The 19,922-nt window shown below is 40.3% G+C and overlaps 1 protein-coding gene and 1 long non-coding RNA gene across 5 annotated transcripts in view; one reads left to right on the forward strand and one right to left on the reverse strand.

The window, feature by feature from the left end:
- LOC138832836 (uncharacterized) overlaps positions 1 to 7,464 on the reverse strand; it is a 58,914-nt gene extending 51,450 nt beyond the window's left edge. For all 4 annotated transcript variants that reach the window (XR_011373706.1, XR_011373704.1, XR_011373705.1 and 1 more), the window contains exon 1: positions 7,112 to 7,464. This is a non-coding gene — a long non-coding RNA (uncharacterized lncRNA). The remainder of the gene's footprint in view (positions 1 to 7,111) is intronic.
- A 111-nt stretch (positions 7,465 to 7,575) lies between these two features.
- The window catches only part of Ap3b1 (adaptor related protein complex 3 subunit beta 1), a 229,246-nt gene continuing 216,899 nt past the window's right edge, over positions 7,576 to 19,922 (forward strand). Inside the window, exon 1 of the mRNA XM_070031216.1 lies at positions 7,576 to 7,833. Coding sequence (XP_069887317.1) covers positions 7,706 to 7,833 — 128 coding nt within the window. The 5' untranslated portion in view covers positions 7,576 to 7,705. The remainder of the gene's footprint in view (positions 7,834 to 19,922) is intronic.

Genomic DNA, 19,922 nt, shown 5'->3' on the forward strand with positions numbered 1-19,922 from the left:
TGGCTCACTGGCACTGGTGTGGATCTAGAGCCTAAGTTTAAGGGAATGGGTAAGCCTTGAAGGTCTTGGGTTCATGAGAAATGATCTTAAGGTCTGTCTATTGGTATGGCCTGTTACTACATGTTTGTATTTGTTTTCTTTAAAGTCTTAAATATTATAATCATAGTTTACAAAAATTCTTGCTCTAGGATTGGTAGACCAACAGTTGGCAGACTAACTTGTCTAGATGCAAAGACCTAGGTTGGGTTCCCAGTCCCTCTTCTTCTTGGCTGGATGATTCCAACTTTTCTACCATCAGATGCTTTTGTAACACAATTTTTTTTTTTTGGTCAGTTGTGGGGTTTGAACTCTGGGCTTGGGCGCTGTCCCTGCACTCTTCAGCTCAAGGTGAGCACTCTACCGCTTGAGCCACAGTGCCACTTCCGGTTTTCTAGTGATTTATTGGAGATAAGAGTCTCATGGACTTTCCTGCCCGGGCTGGCTTTGAACCATGATGCTCAGGTCTCAGCTTCCTGAGTAGCTAGGATTAAAGGCATGAGCCACTGGCGCCGGGCTGCAACACAATTTTTGTTTATAGTACTAGGAATCAAACCCTGGCTTTGCAAGGGTTTGGTTAGGCAAGTACTATACCATAGTGTTATACCCCCCACTTCTAAGCTCTAATTTTGATGTTCTATTTCTGTCTCTTCAAATTGTCTTTGTCTTTTAGCATTTCTTTTTTTTTTTTCGATATAATGTACTAGTTACAAGAGCTGCACTAATAGGCCTTTGTTAATTTAGTGGAAAGATGATTGAGGTGGGGCTGTGTCCATAGCCCTGTGATTAGGTCTCCATCTCTTGGTGAGCCTTTGCCCCTGATCTGTGAAGGTCATCAGAGCTTCCTTAGGATCTTTCTCTCCTTAGATGAGACAGGATAACAAAAGGAGGTTGGGGTTGGATAATTTTCTTCCCTCAAGTAAGTTGGCTTTGAAATACCCCCAGCAAGGTAAAATAGGCTTTAGACAAATTTCTTCCAGGACAGATGTTGCTAAGTAAAACAGAATCTCTAGCATATTTCAGAGTTCTTCCTCTTCCTTCCCCTTGAGGGAAGCATAAGAACATTCTCTCTTTCTCTCCCTCTCCTTCCTTCCCTCCCCCCTTCCCTCCCTTTCTCTTCTCTCTCTCTGTGCCAGTACTGGGGCTTGAACTCAGGGCCTGGCATGTTACTTTAGCTTTTGTGCTCGTCTGATATCGTCCTCTCTTCATTCTACCCTCCTCCTCTTGACACTCCACCCCTATCTCATATACCTATCTACCGTCTAAATTCTTATATGGTGGACTGGAAATCAAGCTTGGTTTGTTTCCCAAGATCTAGCCAAGATTTTTATTCTCTCTCTCTCTCTGTCTCTGTTTCTCTTCCCCTTACCCCTTCTCTCCCTCTCTTTCCCTCCCCCCCTCCCTCTTGCCTTTGGGTTGGTCCTGAGGCTTGAACTTGAGCTTCTTTGGCTCATGGCTAGTGCTCTACCACTTGAACCACAGTGCCAGGTCTGGCCTTTTCTGAGTAATTTATTGAAGATAAGAGTCTCACGGATTTTCCTGCCTGGGCTAGCTTCGAACCACAATCCTCAGATTGTGAGTAGGTAGGATTACAGGCTGGAGCCAGAGCCTCACATGGTTTCTCTTTTATTCTTAATTAATTCCCCTATCCATTTATATCCAAAACATATATTTAGTGTATTAACTTATTTTTGAAGAATACAGGTCTATATGTTTTTTTAAAATAAAGATGTGGTAAGTTTTACAAAGTAACACTGAAAATACACAACATTACTTTTTCCAGACTTTTAAAAATTTTATTTCTTAAACTGATACTATGGTTTATTTTATAACAAGATATTGATTTTTTAAAAGAAATTCTGTGGATGAGGATGAATATGATTGAAGTAACTTCTATACATGAAAATGAAACAATATAACTTGCAACAACTGTTTTAGAAGGAGAGAATGTAAGGAAGAATAATAAAGAGATAAGTTTGATGGGGGTATGTTGTATGCATGTATGGAAATGTCACAACAAAACCTCTTGTACAATTGATATATGCTAATAAAGAAGGAGAAATCCTGTATTACATCCATAATAACAAGGAATGCTAGGACTTAAAACCAACTATGAACCAAAAGATGTTAAAATTTGATTAACTTTTTCCTGAGTATGTTTGAAGTCAAGATAGTGTCATAGAAGTTTTGAATGGAAAGAACTGCAAGTTAATTATGTAACTGGTAAGGAATCTGATTCTGAATCTGTGGTTTGCCAAAGCCACATTGGTGGTTAATTGATGAGATGGAAGTAGAAATAAGGTGTCGAGATTGACCATACCTTTCTGTTCCTATTTTGTTTTCCTCTCCTTTATAACATTAAATCTCTTTTGTTTCCTTTCTTTTCTATCTTTCTCTTCCATTCTCCCATTCAAACCCCATGACCAAAAAAAAAGTTAGGATCAAGTAACCCAGACTTGGCTGAGCATAATAGTCTGACTCCACAGTAGCAATGCAGTGGGCACATGACCCAAGTTGGGCTGATCAGAACTTTTTCTTTGAAAGTTTCTACTTTATCAGGCACTGGTAGCTTATGTCTGCAATCCTAGCTTCTCAGGAATTTGAGGTCTGAGGACTGTGGTTTGAAACCAGCCTAACCAGAAAAGTCTAGTAGACTCGCAGTTAACCAGCAAAAATTCAGAAGCGGAGGTGATGCTTAAGTAGTAGAGCCTTGAGTGGAAAAGTCAAGTGAGAACAGGAAGCCCTGAGGTCAAGCCCCATTGCTGGTACAAAAAAAAGTCTACTTCATTTGCTAAACTGTGAGGTTATAAGGTTGAAACTCTCTTATCTTCAGCTTTGCTCCAGTGCAAGCTAATGAAGCCAACATAGCAGAAAACAGATCTGAAAGATGGAAAGAAATTCCTAATGACATCATTTGACTCCCTAAGTCCACTCATGTCTGAAGGCAGTATAGCCCTCATCTCTTAGTTAAAAAAATAAATCTCTTCCTTCACATTTTTTTATTCATGTTGATAAGTGGATTGAGGTTTTCTTTCTCTTCAAAAGCAGAACATCCAGATTAATAAAATATTGTTAATATTATAACATTTAACAACTCAAGTTCCCTCAAGTTGTACTGTCATCATTTCCTTAAGTGTTCTGCTGACAATGAACTTTGTGATCTGAAATATGTTCCCACTATAAAAGCATTGTTCTTTCATACTGCCTTATGAATGAGTACTACTAAACTTCCCATTAGTTTTCTCAAACATAGACACTTGGTTTGTACTCTGAATTGCAAGATTTCAAATTGAATGATTTACCACCTAATTTTTTAAAGACCATTCAGTTTTGCTTTATCCCCTTTTGTTTTAATACTTCCCATTATAATCCTCCCATCTGTGATTATACCAACTGTTGTGGCAGGATCTGCTCCAGCTGCATAGGCACATTTGAATACATTAGTTTGCTATGCCAGTGGTTTAGGAAATTTTTTATGGTACCATGAAGATTTATTGCTAACTCTTGTAGGAACTGCTTTATGATTTCATTTATCTACTAATATTGAAAACAATATTATTCAATGGTAAGCCTTCAGACCTATACATTTACTTAAGATACAAGATGACTATAGGATCCTATTATGTTTGAAAAATGCCTCTGGTCTCCACTTGCTTCTTATCATGGGGTCTATATACATACTCAATTTACCCATCTAAATTCACTTCTCCATATTTTAAGACCCAGCTCAAATATTACTACCTCCTATGTGATTTCTCTTTCTCCCCCCCCCCTTTTTTTTTGGTCACACAATTTTAATCAAGTTAATGTTCAGCAGTAAAAGTAAATTACATGAAAAGTTCCACATTTTGCATGTTGCAAGTTGTTTCATTAATCAGGCATGGTGGCTATAGCATCCTTTATAGCATCCTGGCTATAAGGGAGGCTGAAGTAGGAGGGTTGCTTTAGGCTGGGAGTTTAAGAACAGCTTGGGTGACACAGTGAGACCTTAGCTTAAGACAAAAATATGACACACACAGGCTGGGAAGGTGGCTCAGTGGTAGAGTGCTTGCTTTGTACGCAGGAGGCTCTGGGTTCAATCCCTCAGTACCACATAAGCAGAAAAAGCCAGAAGTGGTGCTAAGTGGTGCTGTGGCTCAAGTGGTGGAGTACTAGTCTTGAGCTGAAGAGCTGAGGGACAGTGCCCAGGCCCAGATTCAGGCCCTACGACCAAGAAAAATGTGATACATACACACACATATTTATGTATAAAGGTAAAATAATTAAATCTACCAATCACTGAAAAAGGGAACAGGGGATGGATGGTTAAGGTTAATGGAATATAATAATAGAAGGGAAAAAAACTCAAAACAAAACAATGAATCCTTTTTCATTGTCTCATTGTCTTTACAATTAGTTTTTGTTTGTTTGTTTGTTTTTTTGCCTTCTTTGGGCTTTACTCAGTGCCTGGATGCTGTCCCTGAGCTGTTTTGTTCAAGGCTAGCACTCTGCCATTTGAGCCACAGCTCTACAGCTCCACTTCTGCCTTTTTGTTGTTGTTGTTGTTGTTGTTGACAGTTAATTGGAGATAAGAGTCTCATGGATTTTCTTGCCTGGGCTGGCTTTGAACTGTGATCCTCAGATCTTAGCCTCCTAAGTAGCTATGATTATAGGCATGAGACATCAGCATCTGGAACTAGTCTTAAGATCTTTGGAGTGGTGGAATAAGGTACATATTGTTTGAGGGTGCCAGGCATGCTCAATCCATGGCTGTCCAAGTGACTTTACTAGTGAACTGTCAATGAAGCCAATTACAGGGAGGCCAATGATGCCTCTGGTGTGTGTGTGTTAGAGGGGAGGGGAAGGTAGGAGATACCATCTTTCTATCCAAATTCCAGAATGTGATTTTGCAATGCATTTCAGTAGTATACAGAACCCACGGCTGACAGTCAAAACTGCTTGTCATCTTTTCTTTTTTTGTTGTTGGTCATGGGGCCTGAACTCTGGGGCTGGACACTGTCTCTCAGCTCTTCAGCTCAAGGCTAGTGCTCTACCACTTGAGCCACAGCGCTACTTCTGGCTTTTTCTGCTTATATGGTGCTGAGGAATATAACCCATGCTTGCATGTGAGGCAAGCACTCTATCCCTGAGCCATCTTCCCAGTCCCTGCTTATTATCTTTATATAATTTTTTTCTGTATTTTCCCCCATGAATATACTGATGTTATTTTGCCCAGAAGAAATCTCATAGTCATAGACAACATAGATATTAACTAGCTATAGCCCATTATTTTGAAACTTTCAGAAACTCATCTTGTTCCATGTGATTAAAAAGTAATCTTCTAAGATTTTGTTTTCATCTTTCTCATAAGACTTAGCAAATCTTTCTTCTCTCTTTTTCTTTTCAGTACTGTGGTTTGAATTTAGTGCTTAGCACTTGCTAAGGTGGTGCTCTACCCCTGAGCCATGCTTCTAGCCCTGCTATTTGCTGGTTATTTTGGAAATGGAGTCTTAGTGGAGTTTTACTTGGCCCAGGGCTGGCCTCAAACCGCACTCCTCTGGATCTCAACCTCTGGTGTATAGGTTTTACAAGCATGAATCACCAGAACTGCCGCCACAAGTCTACTTCTTATTCATGAGAAATGATGCAATTAGGGAAGTACTGTCACTTTACATTCCTGTGATAGTCATGATATTGTCTCTAAGAGAATCATAGGTAGCAAAATCTGACAACACATATTGCCATTACATTTCAAAAGCATACTTAGTAATAGCCAAAGATTGGAAGTAAGTCAGAGGCTCATTGTTAAGGAGGCATATTAATTAATGAATTTGGGCAGAGCCATAAGTTGAAATATGATGTAGCTGTGAAAAAAACCAGTAAGTTTTGCACATATTGATATAGTATACCTCCAAGAAATAGTCATGTCCCCAAGTCTTTTTGGCTTCAGTTGTTTTCCCTGGTAACATTTTGCTTTTAAGCTTTAGTTATTTTCCCTGTAAGGTTTCCTGTTTCCTCCTACTTAGCTGGGAGGACAGGAATGTGCCATCACATCTACTTTATGGGATGAGATGAAAGTCTCACTAACTTTTGACTTGGTAAATTTTGAAATGTTTAGAGAGCTTTCTCTGTCTGTCTGTCTGTCTCTGTCTCTTTGTGTGTGTGTGTATCCTGGAGCTTCAACTCAGGACCTGAATGCTTTTTCCTTTAAGACTAGCTTTCTATGCAGCTGGGAATGTTCCTTGGTGAGAGAGCACTTACTCGCCTAGCACATATGAAGGTCTGTGTTCCATTTTTCAGTACCACATACACAACAGAAAAAGCTGGAAGTGGTGCTGTGGCTCAAGTGGTAGAGTGCTAGCCTTGAGCAAAAGAAGCTCAGAGACAGTGTCTAGGCCCTGAGTTCAAGCCCCATGACTGGAAAAAAAAAAGGCTAGTGGCTTTAATATTTGAGCCACACACACCTCCTTTTCCAGCTTATTATTGGCTAATCGGGGATAAGAAATCTTATCCTAGATTGGCTTTGAATGATCCTCAGATCTCAGCCTCCTATGTAGCCAGGATTATGGGCACAAGCAATATCAATATTGACAAACCACATATTTTAGGTGCTCTATCACTGCGTCTTGTGGTGGGTATTTTACAAGTGAATTAAAAACTTCCCAAGCTTCAGCTAAAGTACAAAGCTCCCTTCTCTCTCTAGTGTTGGATCAGAAGTTTCCATAACAATGTGGCTTTCTTTGGAGTCCAGGACCAAGGTGATCCAGGAACACCCACAGCCCTTCTCCAGGTGGTCTGGACTCCAGGTCTGCGTTTTACTAGGGCTACCCTGGTAGCCCTTAGACAGTTTCAGTACCTGGCTTCCAGGTACTACCTAGCTCAGAGGCTCAGGCTGTCCCTATAAGGGAAGGGACACCTGGAATTCTACTTTGTCTAGTGTCAGTCCCAGGAGAGACGGCTGCTCAGGGGCCAGCCAACATCCCATCTGTGCTTCCTATGCATTCGATGGCCAAATAATGGAGTAAAAGGTGTCACTGTAATAAGGGGCTGCTCCTGGAGCTTCCCCCTGGGTTCCAAACTGGAGCTAGCTGCTTACCTCGAGATTCTCATGCAAAGATTTCACAGACAGGTTCTCTTCTCTGAGGTTACTAAAAACCACTGTCGGGAGATGGACTCCTTAAAGTCTAGAATAAAAGGAGCCAGAGACTAGCGCAAAAGGAAAAGTGGCAGCGGTCGGTTTAGGGAAGTTAATCTGGCGTGTTCAAAGGCGTGCTCACGAGGAATCCGAACGCTATCGGTTTTCAGCAGAAGTGCAGCGAGGGCCGAGCAGGACCAGGAATCTCCGTCTGCGGTAAGATCAGCCACAGGGGTGCAAGCCAGGCGGTTAGCCGGCCCGCGGCCCGCCTACCTGGATTCCAGGGTCCAGTCTCCCGGCTGCTTCTAGCACCCGGAGAGGGACGATCCAGGCGGAGCGGGAGCGGCTTAGTCAGCCGGCGCACTGGGCATGCGTGGTGGGCGGGCCGCTAGGCCGGCTCCCGGAGCCGTGACGAGCCCGGAAGCGCCTGCGCGCGCGGCCGTCGGCTCCCGAACTAGTTTTGTTCGGGCGGGTAGGGGGAAAGGTCCTCGGGATAGGAACCCCTCGGAGAGAACCCTCGGCAGGACCAACGCGACCCCCGCCGGCACCGCGGCAATGTCCAGCAACAGTTTCGCTTACAATGAGCAGTCCGGAGGAGGGGAGGCGGCGGAGCTGGGGCAGGAGGCGACCTCCACCATTTCACCCGCCGGCGCCTTCGGCCTCTTTAGCAGCGACCTGAAGAAGTGAGGAGGAAGACGGGCTCGGGGTGCCGGGGCGGGGCTGGGTGTGAGGCGGGGGGGGGGGCGCAGGCCCCGGGGCCGCGGGCGCCCGCCTCCCGCGTCGGGGTCCCACGTCGGATGGGGCGGGGTCGCTGCCCGCGGCGGGTTGGGGTCAGCCGGGCCGCGGGGGTTGCAGTGTGTGCATCGGGGTGCGGGTGTGTCCTAGGACTCCGGGAGCGGCGTGACGACGACACTTGGGGTGCTGCGGTCCCAGCCCTCCCCCTCCCCCAGCACCGCCGCCGGAGTTGGGCCGGGCTGGCCGGGACGCCCCGAGGCGGGTTTTGAACACGCGCTGGACGTGAATGGAGCCAGACATGGAGAAAGCCTTTTTTTTTTTTTTTTTTTAAGTTTTATTTTTAGGATGAGGAGAGTATTTTGGGGTCGGGAGTGGGAGTAGCGCTGAGGGGAGGCTGTGACTCCAGAAGGTTGAGAGGAAGGGTTCCCACGCAATGTGCCCTGAAGAATGGACAGTCACTACTAGAGAGTTTCCAGAAGCCCCCACACAAAATGAGTGTATCCACGGTGACTCCTTAAAAAGTTACCATGAAGCCAGGCACCAGGGGCGTTACGCCTGGAATCCTAGCTACTCAGGAGGCTGAGATCGGAGGATCGTGGTTCAAAGCCAACCCAGACAGGAAAGGTGTGAGACTCTCACCTCCAGCGCCCAAGCCCAGAGTTCAAGCCTCAGGCTGCTCCCCCCCCCCCCAATAAAAGTTACCATGAGCAGATTTTTTTTTTTTTGCTGGGGGGGGGGGCAGGAGGTCCTGGTGCTTGGACTCAGAGCCTGGGTGCAGTCTGTTGTTAGCTTTTTCGTACCAGGTGCTCTGCTACTTGAGCCACAGCTCCCCTTCCAGCTTTTTTTTGTGGATTAGTTGGAGTCTCTTGGACTTTCCTGCCTGGGCTTCAAACCGAGATTCTCAGGTCTCAGCCTCCTGAGTAAGTTAGGATTATAGTTGTGCCACCTAGCCAGCTTATAATTTTTAAAAATTATCTTTAAAGGGTAACACTAAGGTGTTGCCATTTAACAAAGCAGTTTATGAATACAATATATCTCGATCAGTTTCACCCCTTTCAAGATTGTCACCAGATCCTAATTTTTTACACAATAATGCGAATTGGAAAAGCATATAACCAAAATACGCCTTTTTTGTAAAAAGTTAGAGTTCATTTTAAGTACTACTTAGAGTAATACTTAGAAACCCTCAATTTTCTTTCTCTTTTTAAAGTTTGATTTGGGTAGGCTTATATTTATTTTTTGCCAGTACTGAGGTTTGAACTCAGGGCCTGGGCGCTAGGTCAAGGCTAGCACTCTGCACTCTACCACTTGAACCACAGTGCCACTTCTGGCTTTTTCTGTGTATGTGGTACTGAGGAATTGAACCCAGGGCTTCATGCCTACTAGACAAGCACTGTACCACTAAGCCATCTTCCCAACCCATGGTAGGCTTATATTTAAACAGTCCTGAATTTGAACCTAGACATTTTCATCTTAACTCATTTTCTCTAGGCTTCAGAAATGTGACTAAGAGCTTGAAATTTATGGTGCCTTTATTAAGAGAATACACACAACTGAGCAGAAGTTTAAAAAGTTGAATAGTCATAACTGTATACAGAAAATGACCTTGAAGCTTCCAGGAATTAGAAACACTTTGGACTTGTGCTGAAACAAAGAAACTCCTGTTGTGGAAGCAGTCAGGAAACTCTTTTGAGCTCTCACTTACAAAGTTGTGACATTACTTGCCCTTAAAAAAAAATCAATGGTGAAATTTATTTAAAAGAGCTTCCTCTGAGTGTGGGGCAGTGGCTCTGGGTTTTAATCCAGAATGGGAAGGATGAGGCTTGGGCAGCCTATGTTCCAAACCTTGCTCTGTCTCAACCCTGTCTCAAAAGTTTACCCTGTTCTTTGCTCAGGTTTTTTTTTTTTTTTTTTTTGTGTCAGTCATGGGGCCTGAACTCTGGGCCTGGGCACTGTCCCTCAGCTCTTCAGCTCAAGGCTAACACCCTACCACTTGAGTCTCAGCACCACTTCCGTCTTTTTTTCTGCTTATGTGGTACTGAGGAATCGAACCCAGGGCCCATGCATGCTAGGCAAGAACTCTACCACTGAGCCACCTTCCCAGCCCTCTTTTTTTTTTTTTTAAATATTTTTAAAAATTATATCTTTAGTTGTACAAAGAAGTTCCCATTCTACAAAACAGTATGTGAATACAAGGTGACAACATTGTCACTCATCCCTCCTAACCCATCCCTTCTCTCACTTTTTTTTCAAAATTGAGATTAGGTAATTACATAAATTTCACGTATTTCACAAAATTGTGGAATAGTGATACTTAAAGTCACAAACACATATTAACCTTCACAAGGCAAATTGTCATTATCATGATCTATAAAGTTTGTGAATTCTATGAGCTTTGACAATAATTATTAACAATTATTTCTTCCACATCAGGTGATGCTTACATTTCTTTCCTTTTGCTTAGGGTAGGCTGTTCCCTCTTTCCCCTCATTCCTCCCTTCCCATCGCTGTCTTTGGGTTGCTTAGTTCTTTTTCTTCTGTGCTCAAAAATTGTTTTTCTTTGTCTTGATATATATATCGTATCCTGGCTTCAAACTCTAATCCTTCTATGTACTGGGATTGCCAACATCAATACCACACTCTCCCCTTTGCTCTACATTTTTGTTTGTTTTTTTCTCCTTGAAATCTGGGACTAGGTGCTGTCTCTAAGCTTCCTTTATTCAAGGTTAGCTCTTGACCAATTGATCCACAGCACTACTCTTGGCTTTTCCTGAGTAGTTTATTGGCAAAAAGAGTTTCTCAGGCTTTCCTGAGAGGCTGGCTTTGAACCATGGTCCTCAGATCTCAACCTCCTGAGTAGCTAGGATTACAGTAGCATGAGCCACCAGTCCCCAGCCATGTTTTATTTTTTATGTAACACTTTATGGTTCCAGTTATTTAGTTTGCTCTACTTTTTCTTAACTTTCCTTAACATTTCTCATTGCTACATTTAGCTCCTTCAGGTATTCTGTATTTTCAAATTATGTAGTCACTCCTTGAATATTTGTTGAATATTTATATACAGAAATCTCTCACACATTCTCCTAATAGCAAATGTTATAAGGTATGTGAAGGTGACTAGCAAAATAATTTGGTTCATAACTTTGCTTGGCAGATATTTTTAGGTGCTTCCTTTTACTCCAAGAATTCATGAAGCATGACTGACATACTCAATTGTTCTTGTGTCAGTTGTATCCTATATCCTTATGTACAAAGGCTCACTATATATTAGAAAACTTTAGTGTTTCATTTAATTTTTTTGTCAGCATTTCTTCCAAGAAAGTGGTTAAAAGAATTGAAGAGTCAATAATGACTTTATGGACCTGTACTGAAGGAAAAACCTGGTATCCTATCCCTGTTGTATTTTATTATGGCATCATCCTAAAGTTAATTGTATTTAAGTCCAGAACAAATATTTTCTTTTTTAAAAAAATATATTTTTTATTGTAAAGATGCTCTATAGAGAGGTTACAGTTATATGAGTAAAGTAATGAGTGTTTCTTATTGAGCATTGTTACCCCCTCCTTTGTTTTTCCCCTACTATCCCTTCCCTCTCCACATCCCCAACTACCCCCCTCCCCAGTTGTATATTTTCAACCTAGTGTCTTGTACATATCATTGTTACAGTGGGTCAACCTGTAGCCTTGTTTCAGCATTTTGTTATTTCCCTTCTCCTCCCCAAATTAGAAAAAAAAATGTATATACAGGATGCAGGGCACTGGAATCAAATACAGTGAAAACAGAGGTTATACCATGGGTGTAGAACATACAAGTATTTTCTTCATAGCACTGTTTGTATCTTTGCTGTGTTTAATATTGTTAGTTGACTTGAATTGTCACATCAGAGAAAGTAAGTTTCTTACTTTCCACAAGCACCTTTTACTTACAGATTGGGATTATTTCACATGGATAGTTTCTCTATTTTTGTTTTACTTTGGTACAAGTATCAAGTCTAGGACCTTACACATGCTAAGCATGTGCTCTATCAGTGAGCTATATTCCTAGTGCTCTGCCTATTTACTGTAGAGATACATAATAATTATAAGATATTTATCTTGCCTTTAAGAATCTTAGAATTTAGTGGACAAGATAAACAAATGTGAACTCACAGTCAGGAATACAAACCTGAATTGCTATTATATTGTGTTATAATTTTCAGCCTTCCAATGTGATGTACTATCTATTGTTATTTTAAGCCTTTATTTATAAAGTGGTTTACTGAATAAAATGGAAATGTTGAAATTTGAAAAGTAAAACACATTTTAGATTGAGATGCCGAAAATGTTGGACCCCCCAGGTTGCAAGCATACTATGAAAAGGTATAGACTCTTACTGGGTTCATGCGTGCGTGTGCGCGCGCGCGCGCGCGCGTGTGTGTGGTGTGGGGTGTGTGTGTGTGTGTGTGTGTGTGTGTGTGTGTGTGTGTGTGTGTGTGTGTGTGTGTGTGTGTGTGTGTGTGTGTGTGTGTGTGTGTGTGTGTGTGTGTGTGTGTGTGTGTGTGTGTGTGTGTGTGTGTGTAGCAAATGGAAGCCTGGAGTAAGTGGCTCATGCCTATCATCCTAGCTACTCAGGAGGCTGAGATCTGAGAATCACAGTTCAAAGCCAGCCCAGGCAGGAAACTCCTCCGTTAGACTCTTATCTCCAATAAACCTCTCAGAAAATGGGAATTGGTGCTGTGTCTCAAGTGGTAGAGTGCTTGCCTTGAGCTGAAGAGCTGAGGGACAGTGCCCAGCCAAGAGTTGAAGCCTTAGGACTGACCAGAAAAAAAAAAAGCAAATGGAAGAGAAAGGATATCAGGGACCAGGTATAACTCCTTCAAAGGCATGGCCCTTTATTCCTATTTCTCCCACTTTTAAAGTTTCTAGAGCCTCTCAAAATAGTGCCAGCAGTTGGGGACCAAGCATTCAGCACATGATTTTTTTTAAAAATTATGTAAGTGTGTGCAAAGGGTTTCAATTCAATATGTCAATTTATGAGTATAATACATTTTGATTGTTGTCACCCCTTCCACTATCCTCCTCATCTCTTCCAACCCCACCCAGTCCCTTGTTACCTGGTTCTATTTTCACATACGTACATTGAATATTATGGTTATATTTGCTTACTCTTCCTTTCTCCAAAATGTCTTTCTGTGTTCAGGAGTAAAGGGTTGCAAGTATGAAAATGTAAGCCACCATGGTTTCTGTATCGTACTATTATATACTTAATCAATTTACTTCCAAAGATTTCAGTTGCTTGAGTTCTACAAACTCCAGTTTTGGTAACTGATCTGTCTTGTTAATTCTTTTTAGCTGTTTGAAAATTATGTCCAATTATGTTTAGGTCTAGACAACATACTTGCTATATGTGCCAGTTGTATCCCATATCCTTATGTACAAAGGGCTCACTATATATTAGAAAACTTGAGTGTTTCATTTAATTTTATTGTCAGCATTTCTTCTAAGAAAGGGGTTAAAAAATGAAGAGTCAGTAATGACTTTATGTTTTATTTAATAGTTAACAAAAAATTATATGCCTTGATACAAGATGCTTTAATGATAACTGAAAAATTTTAGAACTCTGAAATATTTAACATTTCCAGCCTTTATAACAAAATGTAAGATACTATGTTGTTTTTAAAAAGTATTTTGAATTTAGAGCAACATTACTAGAGCTGAATGATTAACAAAAAAAGCAGACAGATGGTTCATTGAAATGTTCTATTTTACTGCAGGAAAGTTACACTCATAGAATGACAAATGTATTATGGTGAAATTATTTGATAGTATTGCACTTGTACAAATAAATGAACTACTGACAAAAACAAATTGCCTCTTGTCCAAATTCAGAATTTAAAGTGAAGAGCCCAAAGTAGAATAATCAGGAAGGAAATGATTTTCCTGTATTTCATATTATGAATAATGTTGGTTGTATATTTAGGAAAGTCTTATTTAGCATATCTGCTAGAAAGAGTTCATAGATCTATAAAATTGAACAATAAGTAGTCAGTGTCTTCACATTGATGGCCTGGTCATTTACATAGCTGATAAAAGTTGATGCTAAATTAGAAGGCCAGTATCTTTAATCCTACGTCTGAATAAATTGGCATAGCTGTTGGACAAGGAAGAGACTGAGACTGGTTCTAAGATCATGAATGGGGAGTATATCCTTCAGCTTTACTCTTGGGATGGGTTGTTCCCTGAGTATTTTAAAAATGAGGGAAGGATGAGGGGGAAATTACTAGAACATGAAGCTGGAGTGGGGAGGTAAGGAACAGAGTAGAAGGTTGGGCTAAATTATATCAGGACTTCTAATTGTAAGGATTTTGGATTTTCTGAGAAAGCTACTGGAGATTTTAAAACAAAATAGGCATTTAGAATGGTCAATACGATTAAGTGCTGGTTTTATGCCAAGATATACTTAAAATTATAGAATTAATTTATTGATTCACCAAGTAAGAGTGCCATTTGCATGTTAATGCACTGTTCTTAATTCTGAGTATTAAACAGTAGATAAACAGTAGATTAAACAGTAGATAACTTCTGTCATAGAGACTATATTCCTGGAGGGAGGAAGACAGGTGTTGAAAAAGTGACAAGGTCATTTGATGACAAGAAATGCTGTAGAGAAAAACAAAGTACACTGGGTGAAGAGAAGAAGGGGAGAAGATAGGAGCTAGAAGGGGTTGGGCTGTTGTTTGGGATTCAGGGTTTAGGAAAACATTCTTAGAAAATTGTTAATAGAGCAGGTAGATAAAGAGAGGGAGGGAGTGACATATAGATAAATGTCTTAGATGTGTGCTCACTTACAATGAATAGCAATTGCTTAGGTGTCAAGGAAGAATTTTTAATCTGTATGAGAACAGTAAAGGCCAATGTGGCAGGAGTAAACAAGGAACAGAGAATTCGTATAGACTACAACTTGATAACTGCCATTTTATTTATTTATTTATGTATTTATGTATTTATTTAGTGCCATCCTGGGGCTTGAGCTCAGGACCTCTGTGCTGTCCCTGATCTCTTTTTGCTCAGGGTTCTGCCATGTTGAGCCACAACTTCACTTTTAGTTTTCTGATGGTTAATGGAGAACGTGGTAACTTGATAAGCATTCTTAGTGCAGAGTTAGAGCTGAAAACCTGATGAGTAGGTTTAGGAGAGAAATGAGAAAGGGATTATAGTATATATAACAGTATGAAGAGTAAAGAAATGGAGCAGTACCTGGGGAGAAATGTTGTTATGTCAAGGGATTTTGTTTAAGAGGTGAGAAACTGGAACCACTTGATGTACAGGAAGAAAATATTGATGATGCAATAGAGAAAGGAGAATCACTTTCCCTATAGAAAACTTAGCAAGTACAGATTGGCTATAAAACAATTCTCATTTTAACACCTAGAGAGAATTAGTAATATAGATCCTTTTCTTCTTCCTTCTCCGCCCCCTCTCCCCCTTTTTCTCTTGACATCTTAATGGAAGCCTCCATGACCCTATAACTTTATTCTGCATGCCTGCAAACCCAACCTCACCTGGACACCTGGTCTACTGCCTGCTTGAGTAGTAGCTGGGCCCCTTAGACCATGACTGAAGTGGCCTCCTTTTGCTTGAACAAATCCTGGGGAAACAGCTTTCTATGTGATCCTGTGCCAGCAGGGCATCCAACTGGCTCTGTGTTCTCAAGGGAAAGTTTTTCAAATGAGTTAAAACTTTTACATCCTGGAGACAGAAGGCTAAGGTCTGATAGTCCTGAGATGTCCTCAGGCCATCATTCCTTTTGTCCCAGTGCCCAGTCCCAGATTCCTTTCTGTGGGCTCTAATCCACACCATTCTTGCCTGAGGCTTTAAACAGAGTCCCCTCCTCCCCACATTGCATGTTTTTCAGATATTTCTGCTTTGTATTTTGCTCTCAGTCTCACTGTAAACCTAGCTAAAAGCAGCCAACAATAACTAAGCCACACCCTGCATTCTATGTTGTCTTGAAATTTCATTTGCAAAGTAGTCCCTTTTTTTGGTCAGTTGTGGGGCTTGAACTCTGGGCCTGTGTGCTGTCCCTGAGCTATTCAGCTCAAGGCTAGCATTGCCACTTGAGCCACAGTGCCACTTCTGATTTTCTGTTGGCTAATTAGAAATAAGAGTCTCTCTTGGATTTTCCTGCTCGGGCTGGCTTTGAACTGTGATTCTCAAATCTCAGCCTTCTGAGTAGCTAGGATTACAGGTGTGAACCACTAGCTCCCAGCAGTCCATTATTTTTTAATTCAGCCATTTCCAGAATCTCAGGATATGGACAAAATATAGAGAAATTCATTGCCAGAATGTGACATGGTTGTGTCTCTAGTGCAATTCCCAGTAGACTTCTCATTTCCACCCCAAACGTTGGATGAGTCTAATTTTCACTGTTTATCTTCCTGTTGGCATCTTAGTCTTTTGAGCTTCCTCTAGAGTTATCTATTAAGCTTTGCTTGTAGCATTCTAGACTTTGAGCCTTCAAGGCCAAATGCTTCCACATTCCTCCTGCAAATCAGTTTCAAAGGCTTAAGAACTGTATGGTTAGGTTTGGTCACAGCAGTGACTCTGCTGGTACCAGTTTTCTGGTTAATTTACTTTTCTGGTTGGTATGACAAAATGTTTGAGAGAACAACTTGAGGAAGTATTTATGATAGCTCGCAGTTTCATCATAGAGGGCAGAGAGAGGGGATACAGTTAAGAGACAGGACAAGATATAACCCTCAAGGACATCCACCTAGTGACCTATTTCCTCCATTTAGGCCTAACTCCTACGTTTTATTATGTCTTAATGCCATTTTATTTTATTATATTATTTATTTTTGCCAGTCCTGGGGCTTGAACTCAGGGACTGGGCACTGTCTTTGAGCTTCTTTTGCTCAAGGCTTGAGCCACAGAGCCACTTCTGGCCTTTTCTGTTTATGTGGTACTGAAGAATTGAACCCAGGGCTTCATGCATGCTAGGCAAGCATTCTACCACTAAGCCACATTCCCAGCTTCAATGCCATTTTACTATATATAAGTTCATCATGTTTAGGTTGGAACCCTTATAAACTAATTGTCTGTAGATACTTCTTTACAAACATATAAGAGGTATGCTTTGCTAAATTCATAGACCATTTCTCAATTTAGTCAAGTTGACAATCAAGATTAACCAGCACAAAGGCCAAGAAGAGAGAATACAACTGGAGAATCATGCAGGTTGATCCTATGGGGTCTTTGCGTTATGTCTAAGATTTGAGAAAAGAGCCAATCCTGCTTTTTCTGTAGGAAGATGAAGGGTAAGTAGTTTATTAAGAAAGGATGTCACACCCACTCTTGAGCTTCTCTGCCTGTTATAAAAACCTATCACAGGTTATTAATAATGGTGCTTGCAGGCTACTTTACCTCACTATGTCTTTAGTTACTTATGGAGGTGAGGATAGCATATTGAATAATCAAATAGTCATGAAGATGATAAGATTTAACATATTTAAACAATAGTGCCTGATATATAACAGTATTATTATACTGTTGTAACACCGTTAAAATCAGTGAGCTTTTTAACAATCTGTTTTGCTTTAGTACGATATATCTTTTCAAGCCACATAGTTAATTTTCAACTAGACATTGCTTTATATTTTCAAATTTCAAAGGATTAAATCCCATCCTATTATTTTTCTAGGTCATATTTCACCAGCATCTGAAACAACTATATGAACTATATTTAATCACATAAAAAAATAAGTGCAGTTAGTAAGCATGTAGGGGATGAGTTCTTCTGTTATCAAAGATTTGGGAACAGTGATTGTAGTATGGGGTGGTAAAAAAAAAAGGCATTTGTTTTGAAATTTTTATGTAACTTTTAGGCTAAGCCAGTTATTTCTGAAGATGTTTCCCATGTGGATGCATTAAGTATAATAGCAGAAATAATTATTTTCTTCTGGCAGTGTGACTCATTGCTTCCTTTTATTGACAATGTCATTGTTTCCTGCTAGAAAATTGAACACAATTTAAACTTGCAAGAATATGGAACTCTGTGACATGAATTTGGGGGTATAACCTTATACCTGCCTGTGCTTTAATTTCCTTCTTTTTCCTTCATTGAAATTTCAAGTCTCACTATAAGCATAAATACTTGCCTACCCCTCCCCTCTTAAAGTTGGTGAACACAATGTGACGTCAATAAATATGTCTAGGTAACTGATGGCAACAATAAACTTTGGTCACTTAACTCTTTGACTCCATTCCATCAAAGATTAATGGAGTGGCTGGCTATTCTGTGTAGCCTCTGTTCTTGGCTTAGGGGATAAGAACCAGCATTATAATTGTAATAATATACGGTAATATTTTATGTAGTAATTTTTATTTTTGGTGGTTTTTTGATCCTCTTTTTTTTTTATTTAAATTTTTTGGTTTGTTGTGGGGCTTGAGCTCGGCCTAGGCGCTGTCCCTGAGCTTTTTTTGCTCAGGACTAGCACTCTACCAATTTGAGCCATAGCTCACTACTTCCAGTTTTCTGGTGCTTATTGGAGATAAGAGTCCCGAGGACTTTCTTGCCCAAGCTGGCATCGAACAGTGATCCTCAGATCTCAGCCTTTCTGAGTAGCTAGGATTATGGGCATGAGCTAAATGCACCGGCTTGATCCTCCCTCTTATATACCTTAAGAATGCTTAAGTCCACTTGCCTTTTCTACAATATTTAGGCATGTCTTCTGTTCTGTTTATTAGATCATGGTAGGAAAATCAAATCTAAATTTTTGTTGATCTTAGACGTGAGCCTTTTTTTTTTTTTTTTTTTTGGTAAAATGTCACTCTCCTTTCCTTCTGTGATTCTGAGGATTAAACCTACGTCCTCTTATGTGCTAGATACGTCCTCTTATGTGCTAGATAAGCACTCAACCACTGAGGTATGACTTTATTCTTTTTATTTCATTTTGAATTAGTGTACATTTCTAATGTTTTATTGTGGTATTTCCATATGAAAAATGCCTGGTACATTTTGAACATATTCACCCCTTCCTCATGTTCCCATTCTTACCTTTCTTTCCCAGCATTTGGTGAATTTCACAATGCTGTCCACACACACACACATACACACACACACACACACACACACACACACACACACACACTCCTTTGATCCTTTTTATTTCCTCAGTATTTCCCCTTCCATTGATTTTGCTGTCATCACACACACACACACACACACACACACACACACACAATCCTTTGATCCTTTTTATTTCCTCAGTATTTCCCCTTCCATTGATTCTTTCCTAGACAGTACCTCATGACCCATTATTATTAATACTGTTGTCATCATCTTCATCATCATTTTACATCATCATTTTAGGTCTGCCAAACTTTGTACATTAGAGTTCTCCAGGCCCCACATAACTAGACCTCTCTATTGACTGAATTGTTTATAGCATATACTCTACTGTTCACTAGTGATATGATTGGACCCCAGTTATTCAGTCAGTAACATTTCTGGATTTGGGTCTTTCATAATTGCATTAGCTATGAATATCTTTATGTGGGTGGCTTCTTCACCGCACCAGACATCATATCCTATTCTTCCATCCAAATGCTGTTAGGTTCACTTTTTATAGGTCATGTCTTCTATTTTTATAGGATTTCATGCCTTTCATGCCTACATACTTGTAATTTTTTTTCCTTTTAGTCTTCACTATAATCCAAGGTATATGATTGCGTAGAGGGTCTCTAGAAGTAGGAAACTACTTCCCATATCTGAACTCATTCCCTCATACTTTGGAATTTCAGGACTTTTATATTTTTTTAGATTAATATTTTAACCAAATGTCTGGAAATCTTTTGTTTCCATATGCCTGCTCTCATATATCTACACCTATATCATTCTTTTCTATTAACATGATTTTGGGTGATAGTGACCACAGATAACTGTTATCTCTTATGATCATTGTTTGAATTTTATAACAGCTTTTATTTTTTTATATTCAAAGCAGAGTGTTTTGACATGTCAATAGAGTATGTTTTATATTTCAAAAATTTTTAAACTA

Source organism: Dipodomys merriami, unplaced genomic scaffold (genome assembly GCF_024711535.1).
Source record: "Dipodomys merriami isolate MVZ:Mamm:240054 unplaced genomic scaffold, mDipMer1.0.p SCAF_20, whole genome shotgun sequence".
NCBI classification, from domain to species: Eukaryota; Metazoa; Chordata; class Mammalia; order Rodentia; family Heteromyidae; genus Dipodomys; species Dipodomys merriami.